Source organism: Peromyscus leucopus, chromosome 1, assembly GCF_004664715.2.
Source record: "Peromyscus leucopus breed LL Stock chromosome 1, UCI_PerLeu_2.1, whole genome shotgun sequence".
Classification (NCBI taxonomy): domain Eukaryota; kingdom Metazoa; phylum Chordata; class Mammalia; order Rodentia; family Cricetidae; genus Peromyscus; species Peromyscus leucopus.
The window spans coordinates 81575133-81597101 of NC_051063.1; the positions used below are offsets into that span (position 1 = coordinate 81575133).

The 21969-nt window shown below is 40.6% G+C and overlaps 1 protein-coding gene across 5 annotated transcripts in view; it reads right to left on the reverse strand.

Moving 5' to 3' along the window:
- The window catches only part of Tnrc6a (trinucleotide repeat containing adaptor 6A), a 175906-nt gene that overhangs the window by 32495 nt on the left and 121442 nt on the right, over positions 1-21969 (reverse strand). For all 5 annotated transcript variants that reach the window (XR_003734367.2, XM_028867876.2, XM_028867877.2 and 2 more), the window contains exon 5: positions 9413-9811. Coding sequence is in view for 4 of the 5 variants with exons in the window: in XM_028867876.2 (XP_028723709.1) it covers positions 9413-9811 (399 nt within the window). In the remaining variant the exon portion in view is untranslated. The remainder of the gene's footprint in view (positions 1-9412; positions 9812-21969) is intronic.

The window sequence follows — 21969 nt, forward strand, 5'->3', positions numbered from 1 at the left end:
AAGCAGAATACTAAGGCCAGATCTATCTCAGATAAATGTCACATGTCTCCATCTGGGCAGGCCAGATCCACCTCAGATAAATGCCAACTCCAAAAATAAAATAATAATGATTCTTTTTTCTCTAAGCTTTTTCTATGTCAACAGTATCTTGTCAAACAGAAGGTTCCCAGCCACAGCACGGATGGACAGCTGCAGAAAAAGGGAGACTTGAGAGCTCATATTTTGATCCATAACTACTAAGCCACTAGAAATGGCATGAGTCGTCGTTGTCCTCCTCCTCCTCCTTCTTCCTTCTTCCTCTTCTTCTTTTTGGTTTTTCCAAGACAGGGTTTCTCTGCGTAGCTTTGAGCCTTTCCTGGATCTTGCTCTGTAGACCAGGATGGCCTCAAACTCACAGAGATCTGCTTGCCTCTGCCTCCCAAGTGCTGGGATTAAAGGCGTGCGCCACCACTGCCCTAGTTCCAGAATAACCAATGCTATGTAGAGGGACCCTTTCTCCAAAACAAAACAAGCAAACAAAAAACCCACCAAACAAACAAAAACAAACCAAGAGACATTGTGCTACTTATCCAGCCTGTGAGACCACAGGTAGGACCTTCTCTCTGTATGCCTTAGTTTCCTCATCTAGACAATAGAGGCTAATCTTAAATGATTGCTGTAAGGATTAAATGAGTAACAATTAAAGGTGCTTTGAATTGTATCTGGTCCACGTAAGGCACTAAATAAAGGGCACCACCATTATTAATGATGCACACTCACAATTATCATTCTTCCATTTTATCTCCCAAACATGTTTTCATTTCTCCTATCACTTTCATTAAGAACAAAAGGACAGCACACATCACAGATAGTGTAAGGTCTCTGCTTTACTATTTTAAACACAATGTAAACTACTATATTCACACCCTACAATACCTACTTCTAGAAAACATGTGGGGTAAAGCACAAAACTTCTTTACTAATTTTCCTTAACTCACTATTGTTCCTATTTTTAAAAAAATTATTTTATTTACATGTCTATGTATTTGTGTGACTGTCATCCCCTCTGTGTGTGTACGCACACACTCCTGGAGGCCAGAGGAAGGCACTGGGTCCTCTGGAGTTGGAGTCCCAGGCAGCCTGGGGGTTGGGAAGACACTTGTTCTTTGAGAAGAGCAGCAAGACCTCTTAACTAGCTAAGACCTAAGCCTTAGCCTTTATTCTTCCCTGTGCACAATAAACCAAAACCATCACGCATTCTTAAATACAAACCTTCCCTCCAAATCTAGAGCAGCTCAGTTTTCATTACTATTCCCCAACTTGGACCACTGCATATGCCCCTGCTACCATTAACCGGAATGAATGTATTGACACTTCCACAGGCAGGAATAAGAAAAAAACAACAAACAAACAAACACTGAGCATCTACAACAAAACTACCCATGCTGAAAACAAGAGAACAGACTTGGAGTTTAACCATGAAAATACACAAAGTGTTCCCACTGCAACAGGAAAAAAGAATACATGTCAACAACTCTACCATTCAACTCTGATAAATTATAACTCAAAGATAAATAAACAAGGACACAAAAAGACCAACAAAAAAAAATGAACCGTATGAACACGGCTTAGTTGGTGGAATGCTTGTCTAGCATACACAAAGCCCTGGTTCAGTCCCCAGCACTGCAGAAACTAGGATAGTATGGTAATACAAGTCTATGATCCCAGCAGTGGAGGGATGTGGTGGTGGAGGAAGGTGGATCAGAAGTTCAAGGTCATCCTCAGTTGTGCAATGAGCTAGACAGAGGCCAGCCTGAGCTATACAACAGATCCTGTCAAAAATTACCAAGAAAATTATTTTCATATATATCAATGGGGAAAAGAGATCTTCATCTTCAAAATCATATAATCACTTACAAAATTAGTGACAAAAATACTTGAAAGTCCTATATTAGCTTTTATTGTAGCCCATAGAAGAGAACTTGCTACAGAACCTCAACCTCAGATGAAATGAAGTAGCAAGACACAGGGCTTCCCCCTCTTCCCCCCAACCCCCAGGGTTTCTCTGTGTAGTTTTGGTGCATGTCCTGGATCTCGCTCTGTAGACCAGGCTAGCCTCGAACTCAGAGATCCACCTGGCTCTGCCTTCAGAGTGCTGGAATTAAAGGTGTGCACCACTGCCTCCCGGCACGACACAGAGTGTCTTGGCTTAACCAGAGTGTCAGACAGGATTAAAGTGACTCAGATATCACGTGTAGCAGGTACAAGAGCTGCCCCCCAGTATCACACAGAGGGAGTACGCAGGGTCCCAGGACAGACAACAGCAGCGTCCCGAAGAATCAATAAGTACTACAGCTAAAACTCAAGTCAATTTAGAACAGAACCAAGGAGATGCCAAAGACAGAGCAAAGGTTAACGTTTTACATTTGTAGGAGAAAAGGAATATTCAGTACTTGGAAAATGCTTGTTTTTAATGAGACAATAAATCAAAACCACCAAATAAAGTTTTAAGAATAAGGAGGAAAACAAGTTACTGGTAAAGAGGATTTTCTTATTCATAAAAGAAAAGGAAGCATGCTGGCCATGGTGAACCTCTGTGAGTTTGAGGCTAACTTGTTCTATACAGTGAGTTCCAGAACAACTGGAGCTACCTGGTCTCAAAAGAAAAGAAGCCAACAGTAGAAGTAATGCTACAGCTGTGATGCCAGCACTCAGGAGGCTGGTGTAGGAGCATGGAGAGGTCCAGGACACACTGGGTCACAGAAGTGACCCTTTGTCTAAACCTCCTACTCCCACCCCACACCAAAAAAGAAAGAAACCATAAAATAACTAATTTGATCTCTTACAGAGCATGCAAAGTAGTAGCAGCCATCTGATGCCTGCAAAGGGGTCCCATCACCTTTAATGCTACAGAAGTGTTTTTCAATTCTAGCCTTGACCTCACCTGGAGATGTCTGTGGTGATCTAATGGTGCGCTGTTGTTTTATGTCTTCTTATTTACGTTAGGAAAATAGGGAGAAGTACCTTCAGTGATATGACCTAAAACTCCATTTTAAAACTGTAACATACTTGACACTTTCAATAAATCCTAAATGAGAAATTGTTTTTAAAGTAGGTTATTTCAGATGACTCTCAAGGTATTTTTGATTATGAAAATGCTACAGTGTAGAGAGGGAAATGGTGGGAAAGGAAATAGCAACTCAGGAATCGGAGTCAGAGGCTGATCAGACTTGAAAGTCCAGTAGAACAGGGAAGCCAAAGCCCATTACTCTAAGCAATGTGGAGGAGAAACATTCAGGCTTCTAAGTACATGACCATGACCTTCCCCCAAGACATAGTGAAGAACATTGAATGGTAAATCCCTGTATTATAGGGAGAAAAGGGGCATTACTGAGTAAATGTAAAATACAAGTTTTCACAACATGGTGCTGTACGTTACTAAGACGTGAAATCCAATTACCACCAGCTGAGCATGGTGGCGCACACCTTTAATCCCAGCACTTGGGAGGCAGAGGCAGGTGGATCTCTGTGAGTTTGAGGCCAGACTGGCCTACAGAGTGAGATCCAAGACAGCCAAGGCTACACAGAGAAACTCTGTCTTGAAACCATAAAACAAACAATGCCATCAGCATCCCATTTAGAAACTGTTCTAGGAGAGTGGGCTAGCTGACCCACACCTAGAAGAGTGAACAGTGCACTGGGGATACCTATGCAAACAGGGTCTGTAGGGCACAGCCACAACTGGTGACATCAGTTAAATGTCAATACTCTCAAGAAGAACTGAAGCTGAAGGAAAGTCAATCATTTTTTTTCCTTTCAAATACTTCAATATTTCTTTTTACCTCAAACACTTTAAGTCTCACCAGAAGGAAGCCTCAAAAAGAACTAGTACTCAGGGCTGCTCATGGTTCAGTAAGTAACGGTCAGAGTACCTACTTCTGGGCCGTTGGTCTAGAAGCAGTATTTTCATGGGCAAGGTGGTCTATGACAACTATTCAATTCTGCTGAGGCAGCTGGAAATCAGTCACAGACAACATGTCAATCAGAAGAGACAGAAAAGGCTGCTGAATGCATTTGCAAGCATACTGCTCTTGACCAGATGTTGAATACTTCCACCAGGCAACTTCCACTAGACAGTCAAAAGGGGAGAAAAGAAACAGGAATCCAGAAGTTCAAACTGAGCACAGCATGGTAAACCAGTGAGTCAGGAGTTACAAAGGGGAGAATTCAAGAGGATTTCCATGACTCTAGATAAGTTCCTGAATGAATGGTGGGCCAACTTTTGGAGCATAGAGGCATCCAGAAGGCAGAGGGATGTGTTCAAGTTTCGACACACTGAGTTTATTTATTTTTTTTTTTTGGTTTTTCGAGACAGGGTTTCTCTGCATAGCTTTGCGCCATTCCTGGAGCTCACTTGGTAGCCCAGGCTGGCCTCGAACTCACAGAGATCCGCCTGGCTCTGCCTCCCAAGTGCTGGGATTAAAGGCGTGCGCCACCACTGCCCGGCCACACTGAGTTTAAAGGAACCTAATATTAGCTGAAGATTCCAGAAGACATGACCCCAGAAACATGGAGAAATATGAAACAAAGCGAAGGAAAAGAGTGAAACTTGAGAGCTGGTCAGAGAAACTGCTACATACACAAGAGGAGCAGAGGGTACAAGAAAAGAAGAGCTAGACAATGACACAGAGGCCAAGGGGCAAAGAAGTTTTTAAGAAAGACATGATTAGAAAAAAGTAAAAACAACCTCTACGTACAAGAGACTTTTGAAAACAAAAACAAAACAGAACCCCCATTTTAAGATTTTTTAATAGTCTGCATCCAACATCCTGGTAACAATGGCTCTAGTTAGTGAGCAAGAGGCAGGTTACAGAGAACTACAGCAGTGTATGACAAGACAGTAAACACAGCCATTCCTTTACGATCTCTAAAAATAGGAGGACAAGAGTTCCCTCAGAGTCTCAGGGGTAGAGAGGCTTAGGGGAATTCAGAGCAAGTAAAGACTCCAGTGTGCTGACAGGCAAAAGGAAGGACAAGCGAGTGCTAGAAGCACGAGTTACACACGCTATCTTGGAAGAGACCAATGAAGGGGCAGGATGCATTTCAATCTGCAAACACTTTCAGAATCCTAACGTCCTCCCAATTCTTGTTCATTTCATCATTAAGGCTTAAATGTATTTGAGCTTCCTAGAAAAAAGAAAAAGAGAAAAAAAAAAAAAGAATGGGGGCGGGAGGGATGGAGGGAGAGGATGTTTCAAATATCAACAGGAAAGTTGATAAAGAAGAATGTAAGAATGTTCTGTACCACCACCTTAATAAATACACTAGAGTGCTAGAGGAAGATGCCTTGTATTCTTTCACTACTTTACAAGTCTCTTTTGCCAATAGACAAATAAAACCTTTAAATTTATATCTGAATTCATTCCTGAACAATATAGTACTGTCTTACATGCTTTTTTAAATATTTTATACCATGAGTAAACAAACAAAGCTACCTTGAAATGCCTAGCAGAAATGTGATCATCAACTATTAGAAGACAGTGCTGAATTGTTAATAGGCCTATGGACAGGGGTGATAAATGACAGGATCAAAGCTGGAGAAGAGACTACTCTCAGTCTCAGGGGACTAAACATGAAGTGCCATGAGGTTCACCATTTCACCTTCAAGTGGTTCGACCATAATGAACATGTGCATATTTGTGTGACAGAAAAATCCAAACAAAATGTGAGTCAACTAAGAAGGTGTCAGCCCTTGGCCTTGAAAGGATGGACACCCACTGTTCTGGTCTTTGCGCCGCATAGATTAGGTCATGTGGAAGAAGGAGATCAGCACATTTTGACCCTAGAAACAGTAGTCTGCCAGGGCTGCTGAGTGTTATCACCACCACTCGAGTCTTCCAACCCAGCTCTCTGAGCAAGAGCAGGACCTGCCCGGCTACAGGAGTCAAGAGCAAAGAAGCAGTCTGAAACCTTGTGTATTTACTATTCCTACTGTGTACATTCTGTGAGTGTGCACACCCATGTGCCACAGGTCAGAAGACAGACAACTTTGTAGTATCAGTTTTCTCCTATCAACTTTACATGGGTTCTCGAGATTGACAATTTGGGTCATTAGGATTTGCAGAGCAAGTGTTTTTACCACCTTATGAGTCACCTTGCCAGCCCCCATCCATCGGACTGTTGGAGGCCAGATCAGATAATAACAGGCCCGGGCTTAGCCTGCACAAGGTCCTAACAAAAATGGAAGTGCAGAGTTGCTTCTTTTTACTCTTGCACAGAATATACCAGAATAAGAGAGGCATCCTTTTCCTCCTGACTATGAAAATTATATTTGGATTTCCATGTATTGCCTCATGCCCAATCTACTCCCTAACCTAAAAAGGCTAAACAGAGACAATTCTGAACCTCTGGTAGTAGTCATCTACATAATTAGAGTGTCTCTGAGTGAGTGACGATGCTACTTATTCTGTCCAATACACTGTCATCACTGATGTGTTTGCTGCTTCCTAATGTGTAAAACAAGTATGGTACTACCTGATGTGTGAAATGAGAATAAGCACCCTCACTAGTGTACAGTAATGACACACACCCTGTCAAGAGCAGTCCTACGATCGTCACACCCACTGTCATCAGCTCTGCAGGATCTGATTCTTATAAGGAGCCTTTTCTGGCTCACTGACTTCCCATGGTCTGTTTTATAGCTAAAGTTTCAGCTACCACTTAAACAGAACACACAGAGAAACATTAATGTAAGTATATGAAATACACTTGCAAGAGGAGATTCACAATTATTTTTTAAAGACGAAAAGTATCAGGGCTAGAAAGCTGGCACAGAGGTCAAGAGAACTTATTGCTTTTGCAGGGGATCCTGGCTCAGTTCCTAGCACCTATATGGGGCTCACAGCTACCTGGATCTCCAGTTTCAGGAGATATAATACCTTCTTCTGGCCTCTGTGGGCTCCTGCACACACACGGTACATATATACTCATGCAGGAGCACACGTACACATGTATTTAAAAAAAATTTTTAAATAAATCTTTAAAGACCAAAGTGTCAATCTTGTTCTTCGGAGTGTTTCAGTTTCACAGTCTGTATTTCCTAACGGCTTCAGGATTTAATGCCTCCAAATAAATGTAGTGCCCTGCTTGCCAATCTCTTTGAAAAACAGGCAGGGGGGCTCTTCTTCATCACTTTCTTTCGAGGCTCTTTCCTATGCTCACACATGATAACTTCTCATCAGAATGAGCACCTACAAAACTTGACTATCTTGACCCATACTCATTTGTGCATGTGTACATGATGGGGCATGTGTGGGTATATGTGCATGTGGAACACAGAGGCTGATGCTGGGTATCTCCAATCTTATTTTTTCAGATAAGGTTTGTCAAAAAACCTGGACTTGGCCAATTTGGCTAGACTGGCTTGCCAGCAAGTCCCAAGGACCCTCCCCTGCTCTGCCTTCCTGTGCTAGGATGAGAAATGTGGCTTTATTAACAGGGATGCTGCAAGTCCGAACTTGGTCTCATGCTTGCACAGTACGCACTTTACTGAGTAAGGCGTCTTCCCAGTTCCCCACTCATTTCTGAGATACACAGCTCTTACATTTCTGCTGCCTCCATTTTAAAAATAGCTTTGTTCTTTCTTTTCCCAAATGGGAGAGGCAGACTTAAACTTTTCTAAATACACTATGTCACTTTACTGTCTATTTATCGTACACCACCTTACCTGGCTCATAATAGATACTCAGGCATTTGTTGGATAAGGAATACTCTAAGACTTTAGTAACAGATTGCTTATGCCAATGACCAACACCTTTTCTTCTAACCTGGCTTCCCAAATGAAATTCAACTTAATTACCTACAACCTGACCTATATACAATGTTAAACTGTTTTTGAAAGTGTAAGTCTTTCTATAAATATTAGGGTGGCTAGCTAGTCTTATTTCAACTTGAAATAAGCTAGAATTATCTGAAAGGAAGGAACAACTGAGAAAATGCCTCCATAAGATCCAGCTGTAAAGCAATTTCTTTCTTTCTTCCTTTTTTTTTTCTTCCTGTTTTTGAGACAGGACTTCTCTATGTAGCAGCTCTGGTTGGCCTAGAACTTGCTTTGTAGACCAGGCTGGCCTTGAACTCAGATCTGTCTCCCAAGTTCTGGGATTAAAGGTGTGTACCACCACGGTGGCTAGGCATTTTCTTAATTAATGATTGATGCGGGAGGGCCCAGCCTATTGTGGGTGGTGCCATCCCTGGGCTAGTTAGTGGTCCTGGGTTCTATAAGAAAGCAGGCTGAGTAAACCATGGAGAGCAAGTCAGTAAGCAGCACTCCTTCATGGCCTCTGCATCAGCTCCTGCCTCCAGGTTCCTGCCCTGTTTGAGTTCCTGTTCTGACTTCCTTCAATGATGAACAGTGATATGGAAGTGTAAGCCAAAGAAACTCTTCACTCCCAAGCTTGCTTTTTGGTCATGGTGTTTCATTGCAGTAACAGAAACCCTAAAACATAGGGATAAGACGATTTATTCAGCACTTAAATATGAGGCACTGCGTTGACTGCTTTAATATCTCATATACAATTTAGACTTTAAAGCACCCTTATAAGGTTGGGTACTAGTGTCTATACTATAGATTAAGAAATAAAGTCCCTGACAGGTATGGAGTTATACACCTTTATTCTTAGCACTTGGGAGGCAGAGGCAGTGAATTTCTCAGAGTCCAAGGCCAGCTAGAGTTCCAAGGTGAGACTCTGTCTCAAAATAAAACAACCCATGAGAAGATCTCATGAATTATTCTTGACCAATCTGACACAGGTAATAAGTGGTTTGGGGGCACATGAAATAAGTCTTAGTCAGGATGACAATATGTATCCTTCTAATAATGTGCTGCTCTAGAGACCTGGATTAGAAATGTCTTCCTTCTCCTTTCCTGTCACATCCAATGTATTGTCAGAGAGCACCATGGTGGTTCTGAGCACAGCTCTGGAGTCAGACAGAACTTGATTTGCTAGCTGTGAAGTAACGCAATATATCTTAACACACAGAGTAGTGTTTGGTACATATACATAAAAGAGCATCTAGGCAGCAAGTGAGTAGTTACCAGGGATGGTCAGGGATACAGACAATAGCTACCCTGTGGAGAGTGCTGAAATAGGAAATGTACATAATGCAGAACACAAGGAGGGGGAGGGCTTGGTTTTAACCACAAACTTCTTATTAAATATGGGACCCGACAGAAGATGAAAGCAAGTACAACATTCACTTCTAAGTAAGATAAGTATGTAACTGACAGTAAAGGATTCTCCCCTTTAGCTCCCTATTCAGGATTCTTAGAATCCAGCTCTAGAGCTCTTGCCACACAAAACATACCACTGGAAAACTATAGGTTACAAATGTTACTACACTGCCAATGAGTCCTGTAAGAAATGGCTTTTCTCACCTGACTGGTTTTTGCTGTTCTGCACCTCTCCGTTATTTTGTGGCTGCTGATTTGTTACAGCACTGCTTTCTGATTGGCTGTTTAACACCTTAACAGCAGATCCCAGGTTTGCTGCTATGACAGGAAAATGCTGACCCCTCTTTAGAAGCTGTTTGTGTTCCTGGTGGCGAAATCGTGGAGGTACTTCACGAGGATACCGAGGCAAGGCCTGTGGCTGCTGCTGCTGCTGCTGCTGCTGCTGCTGCTGCTCTTGCTGCTGCTGTTGCTGCTGCGGCGGCGGCTGCTGATTGCTGGCTGTAGCTCGCTTGGCATTATTATTAGTGCTGGTTGCTGTGGAAGTGCCGTTATCAGAGTTGGCAGGCTGAGGCTGGCTTACACTGGGCTTTATCTGTTCTGGCACTAATTCCAACAAAAGAACAGAGGTGAAAAAGATTAGCCAGTGAGGTATAACTTACCTTCAAACTCAAAGGCACTATGAAAACGACCTCAACAGAAGCTTTAAGTGTCAGAACATCCTCACTCAGAGGCTCAAGTTTCTAAAGAGAGGGTACTGCCTGGAGTCGAACTTTACTTCTCCTGACAAGCTACTCAAATGTCTACAAAGGTGGACATTCTTGACCAGGATGACACTCATGCTTCTTCTCTTTCACTTTTGGTTTTTTGAGACAGGGTTTCTCAAAACCTGTTTTGGAGCCTTTCCTGGTCACTCTGTAGACCAGCTGCCTAGAACTCACAGAGATCCGCCTTCCTCTGCCTCCTGACTACTGGGATTAAAGGTGTGTGCTACCATAGCCCGGCGCTCATTGTCTCTTTATCATATTACACTCTGGCCAAAGAGTAAACACATGTTATTTAACTATGGACCAAAAGAACAAGTGGGTCAAATTGACTGATGTCCTAAAACAGTGGTTCTCAACCTGTGCGTCACATTAGATATTTACATTATGACCTTAACAGTAGTGAAAGGGTCGCAGCATTAGGAAGGTTGAGGACCACTGTCCTAAAGGAATCTTCAATTCTCTACTAACTGTTCTTGCTCTACTCTGTTTTTATATTCTTAATTTTTTTTAAAAAAATCAGTATTTATTGGTGTTCTGCCTGCATATGTATCTGTGCACAACATGTGTACAGAGCCAGTAGAGGCCATAGGCTTCAGGTCCCTGAGGACTGTAGTTACAAACAGTTGTGAGCCACCACCTGGGTGCAGAGAATCTAACCCAGGTCCTCCAGATGAGCAGTCAGCCTCTTAGCCACTGAGCCATCTCTCCAGTACCTCTGCTTGGTTTCTACTTTATCATTTGAGACCTGAGTTCACTGTATAACCTGGGTGCTCCAAAAATTCATTATATAACTCAGGCTGGCCTGAAACTTGCAATCCTCTGGTGCCATCCTCCTAAGTGATGGGGTTATAAGGGAATACAACCATGTTGGGCTTGGTCTCTACTTAAGTACTTACAAGATACAGGTGGAAAAGCCTTCATTTCTGCATAAAAGGGTTAAGTTAACAATTTTCCACTGGTGAATATATTTAAGTAAAGGACAAGCTCAGAATAGGAAGCAATGCAGGTGACAGGATGGACCCAATGCAGGTGATTTCCTGTGAGGAATCATCTGGACAGTACCTTAGACAAATCTAAGAAAATACTTGTCTAGTACATGAGTGACTGGAAACTGATAGGTGACTCCCATCAGCAGGAATATCTGTAAATGAACCAATGGAAATGCCTTGAAACTGCAAAAATAGACCAATGGGCACTGTGTCTGGACTTTAACTCCAGCCCCAATGAACCTGCTGCCTCCTCTGTAAGACATCCTAGTATCAAAGGCTTTAGTCATTACAAAGCACAGGACATATGCTGGTTTAAGTACTGGCTGTTTTGTAATGGCTGGAATGGTGGTTTGAAAGACAATGGCCCCCAAAGGGAGTGGCACTCTTAAGAGGTGTGGCCTTGTTGGGAGTATATATGGAAGTATGTTAGAGGGAATGTGTCACTGTGAAGGAGGGCTTTGAGGTTTCATATATGCTAAAGCCATGCCTAGTAAGACAGACCACTTCTTGGTGTCTTCTGGTCAAGATGCAGAACACTCAGTTACCTCTTCAGCACATGTCTGCCTGCACGCTGTTGTGTCCCAACATGATGACAATGGACTAAACCTCTGAAACTGTAAGTGGGCCACCAAAATGAAACGTTTTCCTTTATAAGAGTTGCTGTGGTCATGGTCATGGTCTCTTCACAGCAATGGAAACCTTAACTAAGACAGCTGGCACACCATTCTATATACCTACAATAGTTCAACCCCACTACAGAACAAAAGAAAACTCTGATACTGGTGAGGACACTTGAAGAAATTCTGGTAAAGGCTTAAGCACTCTAGGGCAGCAGTCATCCTTAGTCTGACTGAGAAATCTCGTTTGTTTCTCTTCTAAGAGGCAGAGGTGGCCTTAGTCAATCACCCAGCAAACTGTAACCACTCAATAAACAGATGCTATTGTTGTGGTCTACACAAAAGAGCTATTATCAGGTGCTTCTGCTATAATGATGCTGTGACTGAAGCTGGTGACTGGTCACTGTGCTGTTAGAGTATTCAACCAAGCTTCCTCCTGCACTATCAGCTCCAGAGCTGCCTTCCACTCAACAATCGAAACTAATCTTCCTTCTGTACAGACTTCCTGAGTTTAACTGATTATCTCTCACACTATTACTTTCTAATACATAACCATGGCCTCCCTTTTTTTCCAAGGTGATTTTATTTTTTACAGTACTCAAGCAGACTAAGAGAAATTACAGTGAAAAACTAACAAATACTCTATTGTTTGTAATGCTTTCATCCTTTTTATTAATAATTATATTTATTTAGTGTGTATCAACTTGGCACAAGCTATTCATCAAAGCAGAGGGGGCCTCATTGACATAAATGCCTCTTCAATAAGATCAGGCCATAGGCAAGCCTTTGGGGCATTTTCTTAATTAGTGATCAATGGGGGAGGGCCTAGCTCACGGTGGGTGGTGCCATCCCTGGGCTGGTGGTCCTGGGTGCTATAAGAAAGCATGCTGAGCAAGCCTTGAGGAGCAAGCCAGTAAGCAGCACTCCTCCATGGCTTCTGCATCAGCTCCTGCCTCCAGGCCCCCACTGCTTTCAAGGATATGAAACTGAGTGAAATAAACCCTTTCCTCCCCAAGTTGCTTTTGATCATAGTGTTTCATCACAGCACTAGAAACCCTGACTAAGACTGTGTGTGTGTGTGTGTGTGTATGTGTGTGTGTGGATGTGTGTGTGTGTGTGTGTGTGTGTATCATGGAGACCAAACATGTGTTGTCAGGTCTGGCCACAAACCGTCTCACTGGCCCCATGGTTTTCACCCTTTACAAAGAGTATTTTGTTGTGTATGTTTGGTGTTTGCCTGCACGTTTGTATGAGCACCTTCACATGCTCTTAACTACTGAGCCATCTCTCCAGGCCCATCCTTTTCATTTTTGATGCTTACTGACAAGCCTTTAAATAATTTGGGCAAAGTATTTTCTTGGTCTAATTTATGTATTAATTTTTCTCTCCTAACATAATGATCCCAATAGGTAATAATGATGTATATTCTTTTGTGTATCCCACAGTAATAAGGAAAGGTTAGTGATTTAAAGCACATTTATGGCTGTCAAGCTGGCCCAGCAAGTAAAAAAGCTTGATACTAAGTGTGACAACCTACGCTCAACAAGTAGAACTCCCATGGTGGGAAAAAAGACGGACCCCCACAAGATGCCATCTGACCTCCGCACATGCACATAAACACAAATAAAAAATTAGGAGTCCAAAGTATGAGAGTGTTCTAAAGTGCCTCCAGAAGAAAAGGAAGATACAGTAAATTTAACTAGAAATTACAGGCAACATTAAACAGATCCTGTCATTTGGTTTTTATGACTTAGTGCTGCACTCCGCATGCTATCTGACAACCAACTGTGACTGTCAAGTCAGCTTCTGCTCCAAGAATACAGAGTTTACTAATACTCAGAATATTATTGAAAAGCAAAACCCTGGGAGGGCCAGTGAGGTGGCTCAGCTGGTGAAAGCGTTTGAGGGCAACCTGAGTTCCACCCTCAGAATCCACATGAAGGTGGAAGAAAAGTCCTCTGACCTCCAGATGTGTTCGGTGGCCTGTGTGCCCCACATACCTCTTACACAGGTGCACACTCACAATAATACATAAATACACTGTGACAATAACCTAACCAAGGTGTGATTTATGTAAAAAGCAACAAGGAAGCAGAGAGTAATTTAACTTACAAATATTCTTAGTAACCACTAAAGACATGTGTGAGAACTCAAAGTAAAATGTGACCAGGCATTCAGAGCAGTATTTGTACTATATACACTACCTCATTCAAATAAATGCCATAATTTGGATCAATAAGAAAGACTGGCTGAAAAAAAAGGCCTGAGAGGGTATATTCTACTTTTTATACTTCAAAACATCACTAAAAACAAGTAAAGACATCAGGCTGGGGAGATGGCTCAGTGGTTAGGAGCACTGACTGCTCTTCCAGAGGACCAGGTTCAATTCCCAGCACACACGACAGTTCACAACTGTCTCTAACACCCAGAAAACAGGATGCCCTCTTCTGGCCTCCGTAGGCATTAGACATGCACATGGTGTACAGATATGCCATACACATTAAATTTAAAAAATTTAAAACTCAAAAAAAAAAATTAAAGCTACTAAATACATTTGAAGGGGTACAGACTATCTGGGTTTACAGATAATCAAAACTGGATAATTCTGGCTGTTGTACACATGTACTTAAATACTTAATTATGTCAGTAAGCACCCAAACCATTAGACAGAAGGGAAAAAAGAAAACTGAAAATTTCATCTACTCAAAAGACACAAAAATGGAATAAAAAAAATCTCAAAATTGTGATTAACATAAAATGTATAAGATAGGAAGAACAAGTCCCAAAAATATGTAATCACCATATGTATGAAAGTTAAAATTCACTCGTTTAAAGGTAAAGCCTCTTACATTTGTTGAAATAAGATTTAAAGTATACTTTAAATACTGCTGTGAAAACTACTCCTAAAACAAACCAATGGAGAAAAACGGAAGGAAAAAGGGTATAAAAATATATACTGCCAAGAAATCCTAAGAAATTGTAAATAAAGCAGTAGTAGTATCACATGAAATTAAAAAAAAAAAACAGGGACAAAGACATAATGGATGAAAGATATTTCATGTTAATAAAAAAATAAAAATTATGCAAAGATAAAATTTTTCAGAAATCAAACCTCACAGTATCAAAACATACCCCAAATGTAAAAACAAAACAAAAACACCAGGGGCTGAAGAGATGGCTTAGTGGTTATGAACACTGGCAGCTCCTGTAGAGGACCCAGGTTCAATTCCCAGCAACCACATGGTGGCTCATAGCCACCTATTATGGGATCTGATGCCCTCTTCTGGCATGCAAGTGTATATGCAGATATAGCACCATATACATAAAGTAACTTTTTTTTTTTTTTTTTCCAAGACAGGGTTTCTCTGTGTAGCTTTGTGCCTTTCCTGGAACTCACTTGGTAGCCCAGGCTGGCCTCGAACTCACAAAGATCCACCTGCCTCTACCTCCTGAGTGCTGGGATTAAAGGCGTGCACCACCACCACCCGGCCGATAAAGTAACTCTTAATAAATTATTTTTAAAAAAAGAAAAAAAAAGTTGACAGCCGGGCTGGTGGTGGTGCATTCCTTTAATCCCAGCACTCGGGCAGAGGCAGAGAGGCAGGCGAATCTCTGTGAGTTCGAGGTGAGTTCCAGGAAAGGTGCAAAGCTACACAGAGAAACGCTGTCTCAAAACAACAACAACAACAAAAAAGTTGACAGTGGTAATAGCTTTAAGGTAACACCCATGAAATAGTCATTAAAACTTAATACATGCACTAAAGGAAGTATTGATAAATTACAAACAGTATAAATAACGAACAAATTTTCTGTGTCATAAAACAATGTCATTATAAATGACAAACTAGTAAATAAAACTGCCTTAAATAACAAAATCGCCAAGATTAGGAAAATAATAAAGCACTAAATAGAACATATTGAGATTCAGCTAAGTCAATGCCCAAAGACAAATTCATACCCTAATTATTTCCAATAATCAAGATATAAAATATAGAACTCAGAAAGGGCAAATAAACTAAAGGTGACAGAAAGAATAAATCAATAAAAATACTAACAAAAACCAATTTAAAAGAATTTAAAAGTTACATTTATTTGTATGTGTGAGGTTGCTGATTTGTCACAGCAGTCAGAGGACAACTTGTGGCAATCAGTTCTCTCCTTCCATCATGTGGGTTTCAGGGATCAAACTCAGGTTGCTGGGCTTAGCAGCAAGCACCTTCATCTACTGAGCCATCTTCCTAGGCCCAGAAACCAATGATTATAAAGTGAACTGACAGGCTTGATCATATTAAAACAAAACAAACAACATACTCCAGAGCTAACACATTTGAAATGAAAAACAAGAGAAATACTTTTCTAAAAATTACTCTCAGGGGGAGGGAATTTGGTTCAACTGGCAGAGCACTTGCTTGGCATGCATAGAGCTACCCTGGGCTTGATTCTCAGCAGGAGGTTCAGAAATTCAAGCTCATCCTTGGCGATAAGCAAGACCCTATTTCAAAAATAACATTAAGTTTAAAAATAAAATTAAAAAACAAATACTCAACCCTATAGCTAGTTGAAAATCTAGAGAAGGGAATGTTTAATACTGACAAAGAAATGGGAAATGTAAATAGGTGAGCTAATTAGTGTAGAAGAAATAGAAACTTATAAACACACCCATTAGGACTGGGTCATTTATCTATACTATTGCATTTTTTTTATGCCTTATACCATTTTAAGAAACGTGTAGCTCTCTACCTTTTTATGGTTCCAGAGCACAGTATAAGACAGAACACCAATATAACACTACCATAAGTCAGGACATTAATGGTCACAGCCAGATAGCCCATACCTGCAGTGGCAACACTTCATTTGTAAAGGGGAAGACAGTAAACACACGTTTTAGGTTTTGTGAACCATACAACCTGTCACCACTCTTCAACTCTGCCACTGCAACATAAAGGCAGCCATAGATAACAGGCCAAGCAACAACCTCCAATAAAATTTCCCATGCAGAATTAGGTAGTTAAGTGTATTTGGGTGAGAAACTGTAGTTTTCCAGTCCCTGACCTACAAAATGTAGTTTGAAGGTCCTACAGAACAGCAAAAAGACCTTCCAACTAGGCCCACATCAGGCCAAGATGACTTCAAAGTTAAACAGATGAAGGCCCCACACATACTCATTCATACTAGTGCATGTGGCACAAGAATGGGGGGGGGGGCTACAAAGGTGTGACTCAGCCATTAAGATCAATGGCTTGCAGAAGACCTAGGTTCATTTCCCACACAGTGGCTCACAACGTCAGTAACTCTAGTTCTAAAGGATCCGAAACCATTTTCCGGTCTCCTCCAGCACTGTATGAATGTGGTACACAGATATACATGCAGGCTAAACACTCATACACATAAAATTTACTACAACAACAACAAAAAAAATCCACACACAATCACTCCTTTATACCATTAAAAATTGAGAACTTCAAAAAGTTGTGTTTATATTGGCTACATCTATAAGTATTACATCTAAACATTAATAAACTTTTGGTGAAAAAATAACTACTTTTTCAAACAAAATCAATGTGAAGTGTTGGCTTTTCTTTTTTTTTCTTAAATATTTTGTTCATCTTTCTAAGGATGTTTGGCTAATATAAGGAGGATTTTCACATATGCTTCTGCAAATCTGTTGTGATAGTCTACCTTACGTAGTCTCTGGGTAACTCTACTATATAGTCATGAGAGAAAATGAGTGAAAAGAGCAAAAAAGTTTTTATCTTATAAAGAATTTTGATTTTACAGATCTCAAGAAATAATTTTTAGGCACCTCTGAGGGTTCCTATAGTCAATACAATTTTGAATGCCATCATTATAGAAAATCCATGCATGCAATGTAATTGAATATCAACAACTTGAACTAAAAATATAAAATTAAGATTCAACATATATAGAGAAAAAGAAGTCTTAAAGAGTTATAAAATGACAAAAAGTAGGTTTAAGAATCAGAGACGAGCCGGGCGGTGGTGGCGCACGCCTTTAATCCCAGCACTCGGGAGGCAGAGGCAGGCGGATCTCTGTGAGTTCGAGGCCAGCCTGCGCTACCAAGTGAGTTCCAGGAAAAGGCGCAAAGCTACACAGAGAAACCCTGTCTCGAAAAACCAAAAGACTGAGTGCTAAGCCCAACATGAGACATCTGTATCAATGCCAACATCATCAAGGCTCAGCAAACATTACAGAAGAGGAGATGGAGAGAATTTAGGAACCAGAGGATAGGGTGCTGTGAAATGCTGTCCTCTTGACAGGGCACGGCTGTTACAATCATGAACTCATAGCAACTGTGACTACCTGAACAAGACCTTCATTTAAAAAAAAAAAAAAAAAAAAAAAAAAAAAAAATCAAGCCTTCCAGCATACAAGGAACTAGATGATGGAGCTCCAGGCTCCACCCCTAACAGGAGCTACTGGCATGGATAGCTGCTGGGAGAGGAAGAATTATTCTTCTTGGAGGATGTGACCTTTGTACCCGAGCAGTATTAAGTGGACTGAATGAGTTATCAAACAAACAAACAAACAAAACAAAACAAAACAAAAAAGACACAGTTAGGATGTATGTTGGGGATGGACATGAAAGGAGTTACAGTAGAGGGAAATGAGGGTGAGTTGACATGATTATTTTATTGTATACATGTATAAAATTATTGGAAACTTTAAAAATCTTAAAATACAATTGTTCAAATAATTTTTTTCTTTTTTTAAGATTTATTTGTTATGTATACAGTGTTCTGCCTGTATGCCAGAAGAGGGCGCCAGATCTCATTACAGATGATTGGGAGCCATCGTGTGGTTGCTGGGAATTGAACTCAGGTCCTCTAGCAAGAACAGCTAGTGCTCTTAACCGCTGAGCCATCTCTCCAGCCCCCAAATGATTTTTTTCCTCATGTACCATTTGTAAGTATTCTTCAAAAGTTTTATACAGAATAGGGGCTGGGGACGTGGCTCACTTGGCAGAGTGATTGTCTAGTTTGATTCCCAGCACAGTATAAACTGGATGTAGGTAGGTAGCTACATCTGTAATCCTAACACTGAAGAAGTAGAGTCAAGAGAATCAAAAGTTCAAGCTCTTCTCAACTACATAATTTAAGGCCATCCTAGGCTATGGGAAACTCTGTTTCAGGGGGAAAAAGAATCACAAAATAGTATCATTATAGATTTTTAAAAAAAGTTAAAACAGCACATCTGAAACTTAGCTGTGGAACAATACTACATGGGGTCTTCCAATACAAAATAGTATCATCACCTTAAACTCCTAAACCCTCAGAGTCAACTATGCTAGCAATATATTCTTCACAAGGAGAAGCTGCTCTTCCTCTCATCTCCCCAACCTCACGAGAGCCACTATCTCTGCACAGACTTTCAAAGACACATACCCAATGAGAATGTCAACACTTATCAGAACATTTCAGTAAAATGGGTTTCCAACTTGTGTTGCCTTTCCACTTCGTAGCTTTCAGTAGGATACAGAGGAAAAGCATTTGATCAGCTTAGTGCCTCAGAAGTACCATGGTATCTTAACTTCTATCTCCTGGCATTTCTGAGATAGCAGGGAAAGAAGCCAACTAGTTGAACAATAAGAATAAAAAAGAGAAAAACACTGGACTGGCGCAAACACCGCTGTCCTGCAGATACCTCCCCATCAGCATAAAAAGTCTGTGTTCTGCAGTAATCAGTCAGGGCTGAAATGCGAAATGCAAAAGATACAGCCTGTCTTTAAACTGGAAAGCCTTAAGATAAAATGCCAAAATTTTTACTGGTAAGTAGAGTTTTAAGGTGCTAGGAATGAGTCTAGGGAATAGTTGCTCATTAATCCACTAACTCCTGCTAATTCTTACTAAGTGGTATGACTTGAATGACTGTTCAAAAATATTTAAAATAGTATATTTTATGCAAGCATGAGCAAATCTTAATATTTCTGTTGAGGGTCCATAGGGACCTCTGGCGGTGTTGGCGCAGGCCTTTAATTCTAGCACTAGAGAGGAAAACAGGTAGATCTCTGAGTTTGAGGCCAGCCTGGTCTACAGAGCAAGTTCCAGAAAAACCAGTGCTACATAGAGAAACCCTGTCTCAAAAACTAAAGGAATAAAAACAAAAAGAAAAGTCCTTAAAGAAAAATATCAAACAGCAAGACACTATAAACTATCAGTTCAAAGTTAAACAGCAAATAAAAAATAGTAAATTGAGTTCACTTAGTTTTAATTTATCTTACAAATTCAATTTACTAGATAGGGACCAATGGTGGGTTATCTAAACATAAAAATAAGTCACATAAGGTTTAAAAATTGTAATTTAACCAAATAAAATTATTCTGGTTTTAAAATACACACATATTTCAAATGAAAAGGATCTGTTCTTTCTCCTCCTCTGTCCTTTACCCCACTTCCCTAACATAAGGAAAAGATGAATGAACTGCTTTAGTTTAATGAGGTCTAATTTAAGAAAACATTCAATATAACCACTTAGCTTAGAGTTTTCCCCTCATGGCCACAACCCCACATCTCAGACTAGAAATCTATATAACATGAGAAATACAACAAGCACTAATCTGACAATAACTATTAAGTATGTACAGTTAGCTCATGTGAATTGCTAACAAAATTTCAAGGTAAGCAAAGACAGGCAAATCATTAAAAATTAGTACAGTAAATATGACTGTACTTCCAGAGGACCTGGGTTCAATTCCCAGCACACACATGACAGCTCATAACTTTCTGTAACTCAAAGATCTGACACCCTCACACAGATATACATGCAGGCAAAATACCAATGCACATAAAACAAAATTTTTTTTAAAAAAAAGCAAGAAAATCCCATTTTTTTTTGTTTGTTTTTCGAGACAGGGTTTCTCTGTGTAGCTTTGCACCTTTCTTGGAACTCACTTAGTAGCCCAGGCTGGCCTTGAACTCACAGAGATCCACATGGCTCTGCCTCCCAAGCGCTGGGATTAAAGGTGTGCACCACCACCGCCCGGTGAAAATCCCAATTTTAACCTACCAATCTTAAAGATTTACTCGTGTGTGTGTGTGTGTGTGTGTGTGTGTGTGTGTGTGTGTACACGCTCCTGTAGAGTTATGATTCACCTTGACTGGATTGGGCTCTGCTTTAATGGAAGGAAAAAGCAAATTACTACCTAGGTGGGGAGGCCCTGGAGCTGCTGCAGAAACTCCTAGCACATCATTTCAAAAAGCTGAAAGATGGTTAGGATATTGTAAAACCACAGTGGTGGAAACTTAAATTTCCTCTATTTCACCTGGATGCCAGACAATGTGTGTCTATAATTTTTTCATCAGGATTCCATACTGTTGAGATAGTATTCCTATTTTACAGATAGTGACAGAGACACAGAAGAAAGCTGCTCATGCAAAAGTGTCTAGTAAATAGGAAGCAGAGATAAAAGACTAAATCAGTGTGATCCCCAAACAATCGTCCTTTTTTAGTGTATATTAACTTTCATCTTAATTTAAAATTCAGAGTAACTCGAACTCTCTAACAATAGGAGAATGGCTAATAATGGATTATTATTAAAATATTAAAAATGATTTCATTTCAGTTATAAGACGTTAATGGAAAAACAAAGGAAAACAAACCAAGATCTGTATTTACTTCTGACAGGGATGAGCCATAGTTGTAGGTTTTAGCTCAAAGTGCTGCTCCCTAAAGACTCAAATTTTCTACCCACATAATTGAGTGTACAATATCTCTCCAACACTCTGCCTCCAGGCCCCACAGCTTCCAATCCACTACCTTTTCATTCTACAACACAGACATGGGCTGGATTATCTCCCCCCCCCCCTTTGAGTGTAGAAGTTAAAGAACCTGTCTAGAACCACAGAAGTAAAGACTGCAAAGGTGACAATCATTCCCACTTAGTGTCTTCAGCAGTGACTCAAAGCTCTCAGCCTCTCGCCATCCCAGCAACACTTCCCTTAGGATACAGCAGAACAAAGGCTCTCGTTCAGAATGCATTCTGAGAACTGATGCTACATTTATCAGAATACTGTAAGTGTACATTAATACAGGTGAAATGCTTTGGTATGTGCTGTCTTTCTGGAGGACCTGTTAGTGGGTGTTAATGATACAGCTACTCCTACTAACTCATCTTAATTCCAAAAGCTTAAAAGAGAAAGTCCCTAGATTGTTTATTTTGAAACGGAAGCCCTAATTTTTGCTTTAGTAGAATCTCAGACTCTCAGTTCAGGGGACACAACTCTGGGATACTCCCACATACTCCCGAAAACTATGGGCTCTTTTCCTTAATTCTGAACCTAGTTATTGGTTATAGCTCCCAGATAAACTGCTTTCTCCTATCTCCTGTTTCCTTGGTCCTTTTCAGAATCACCACACACAACCGAAACACACTT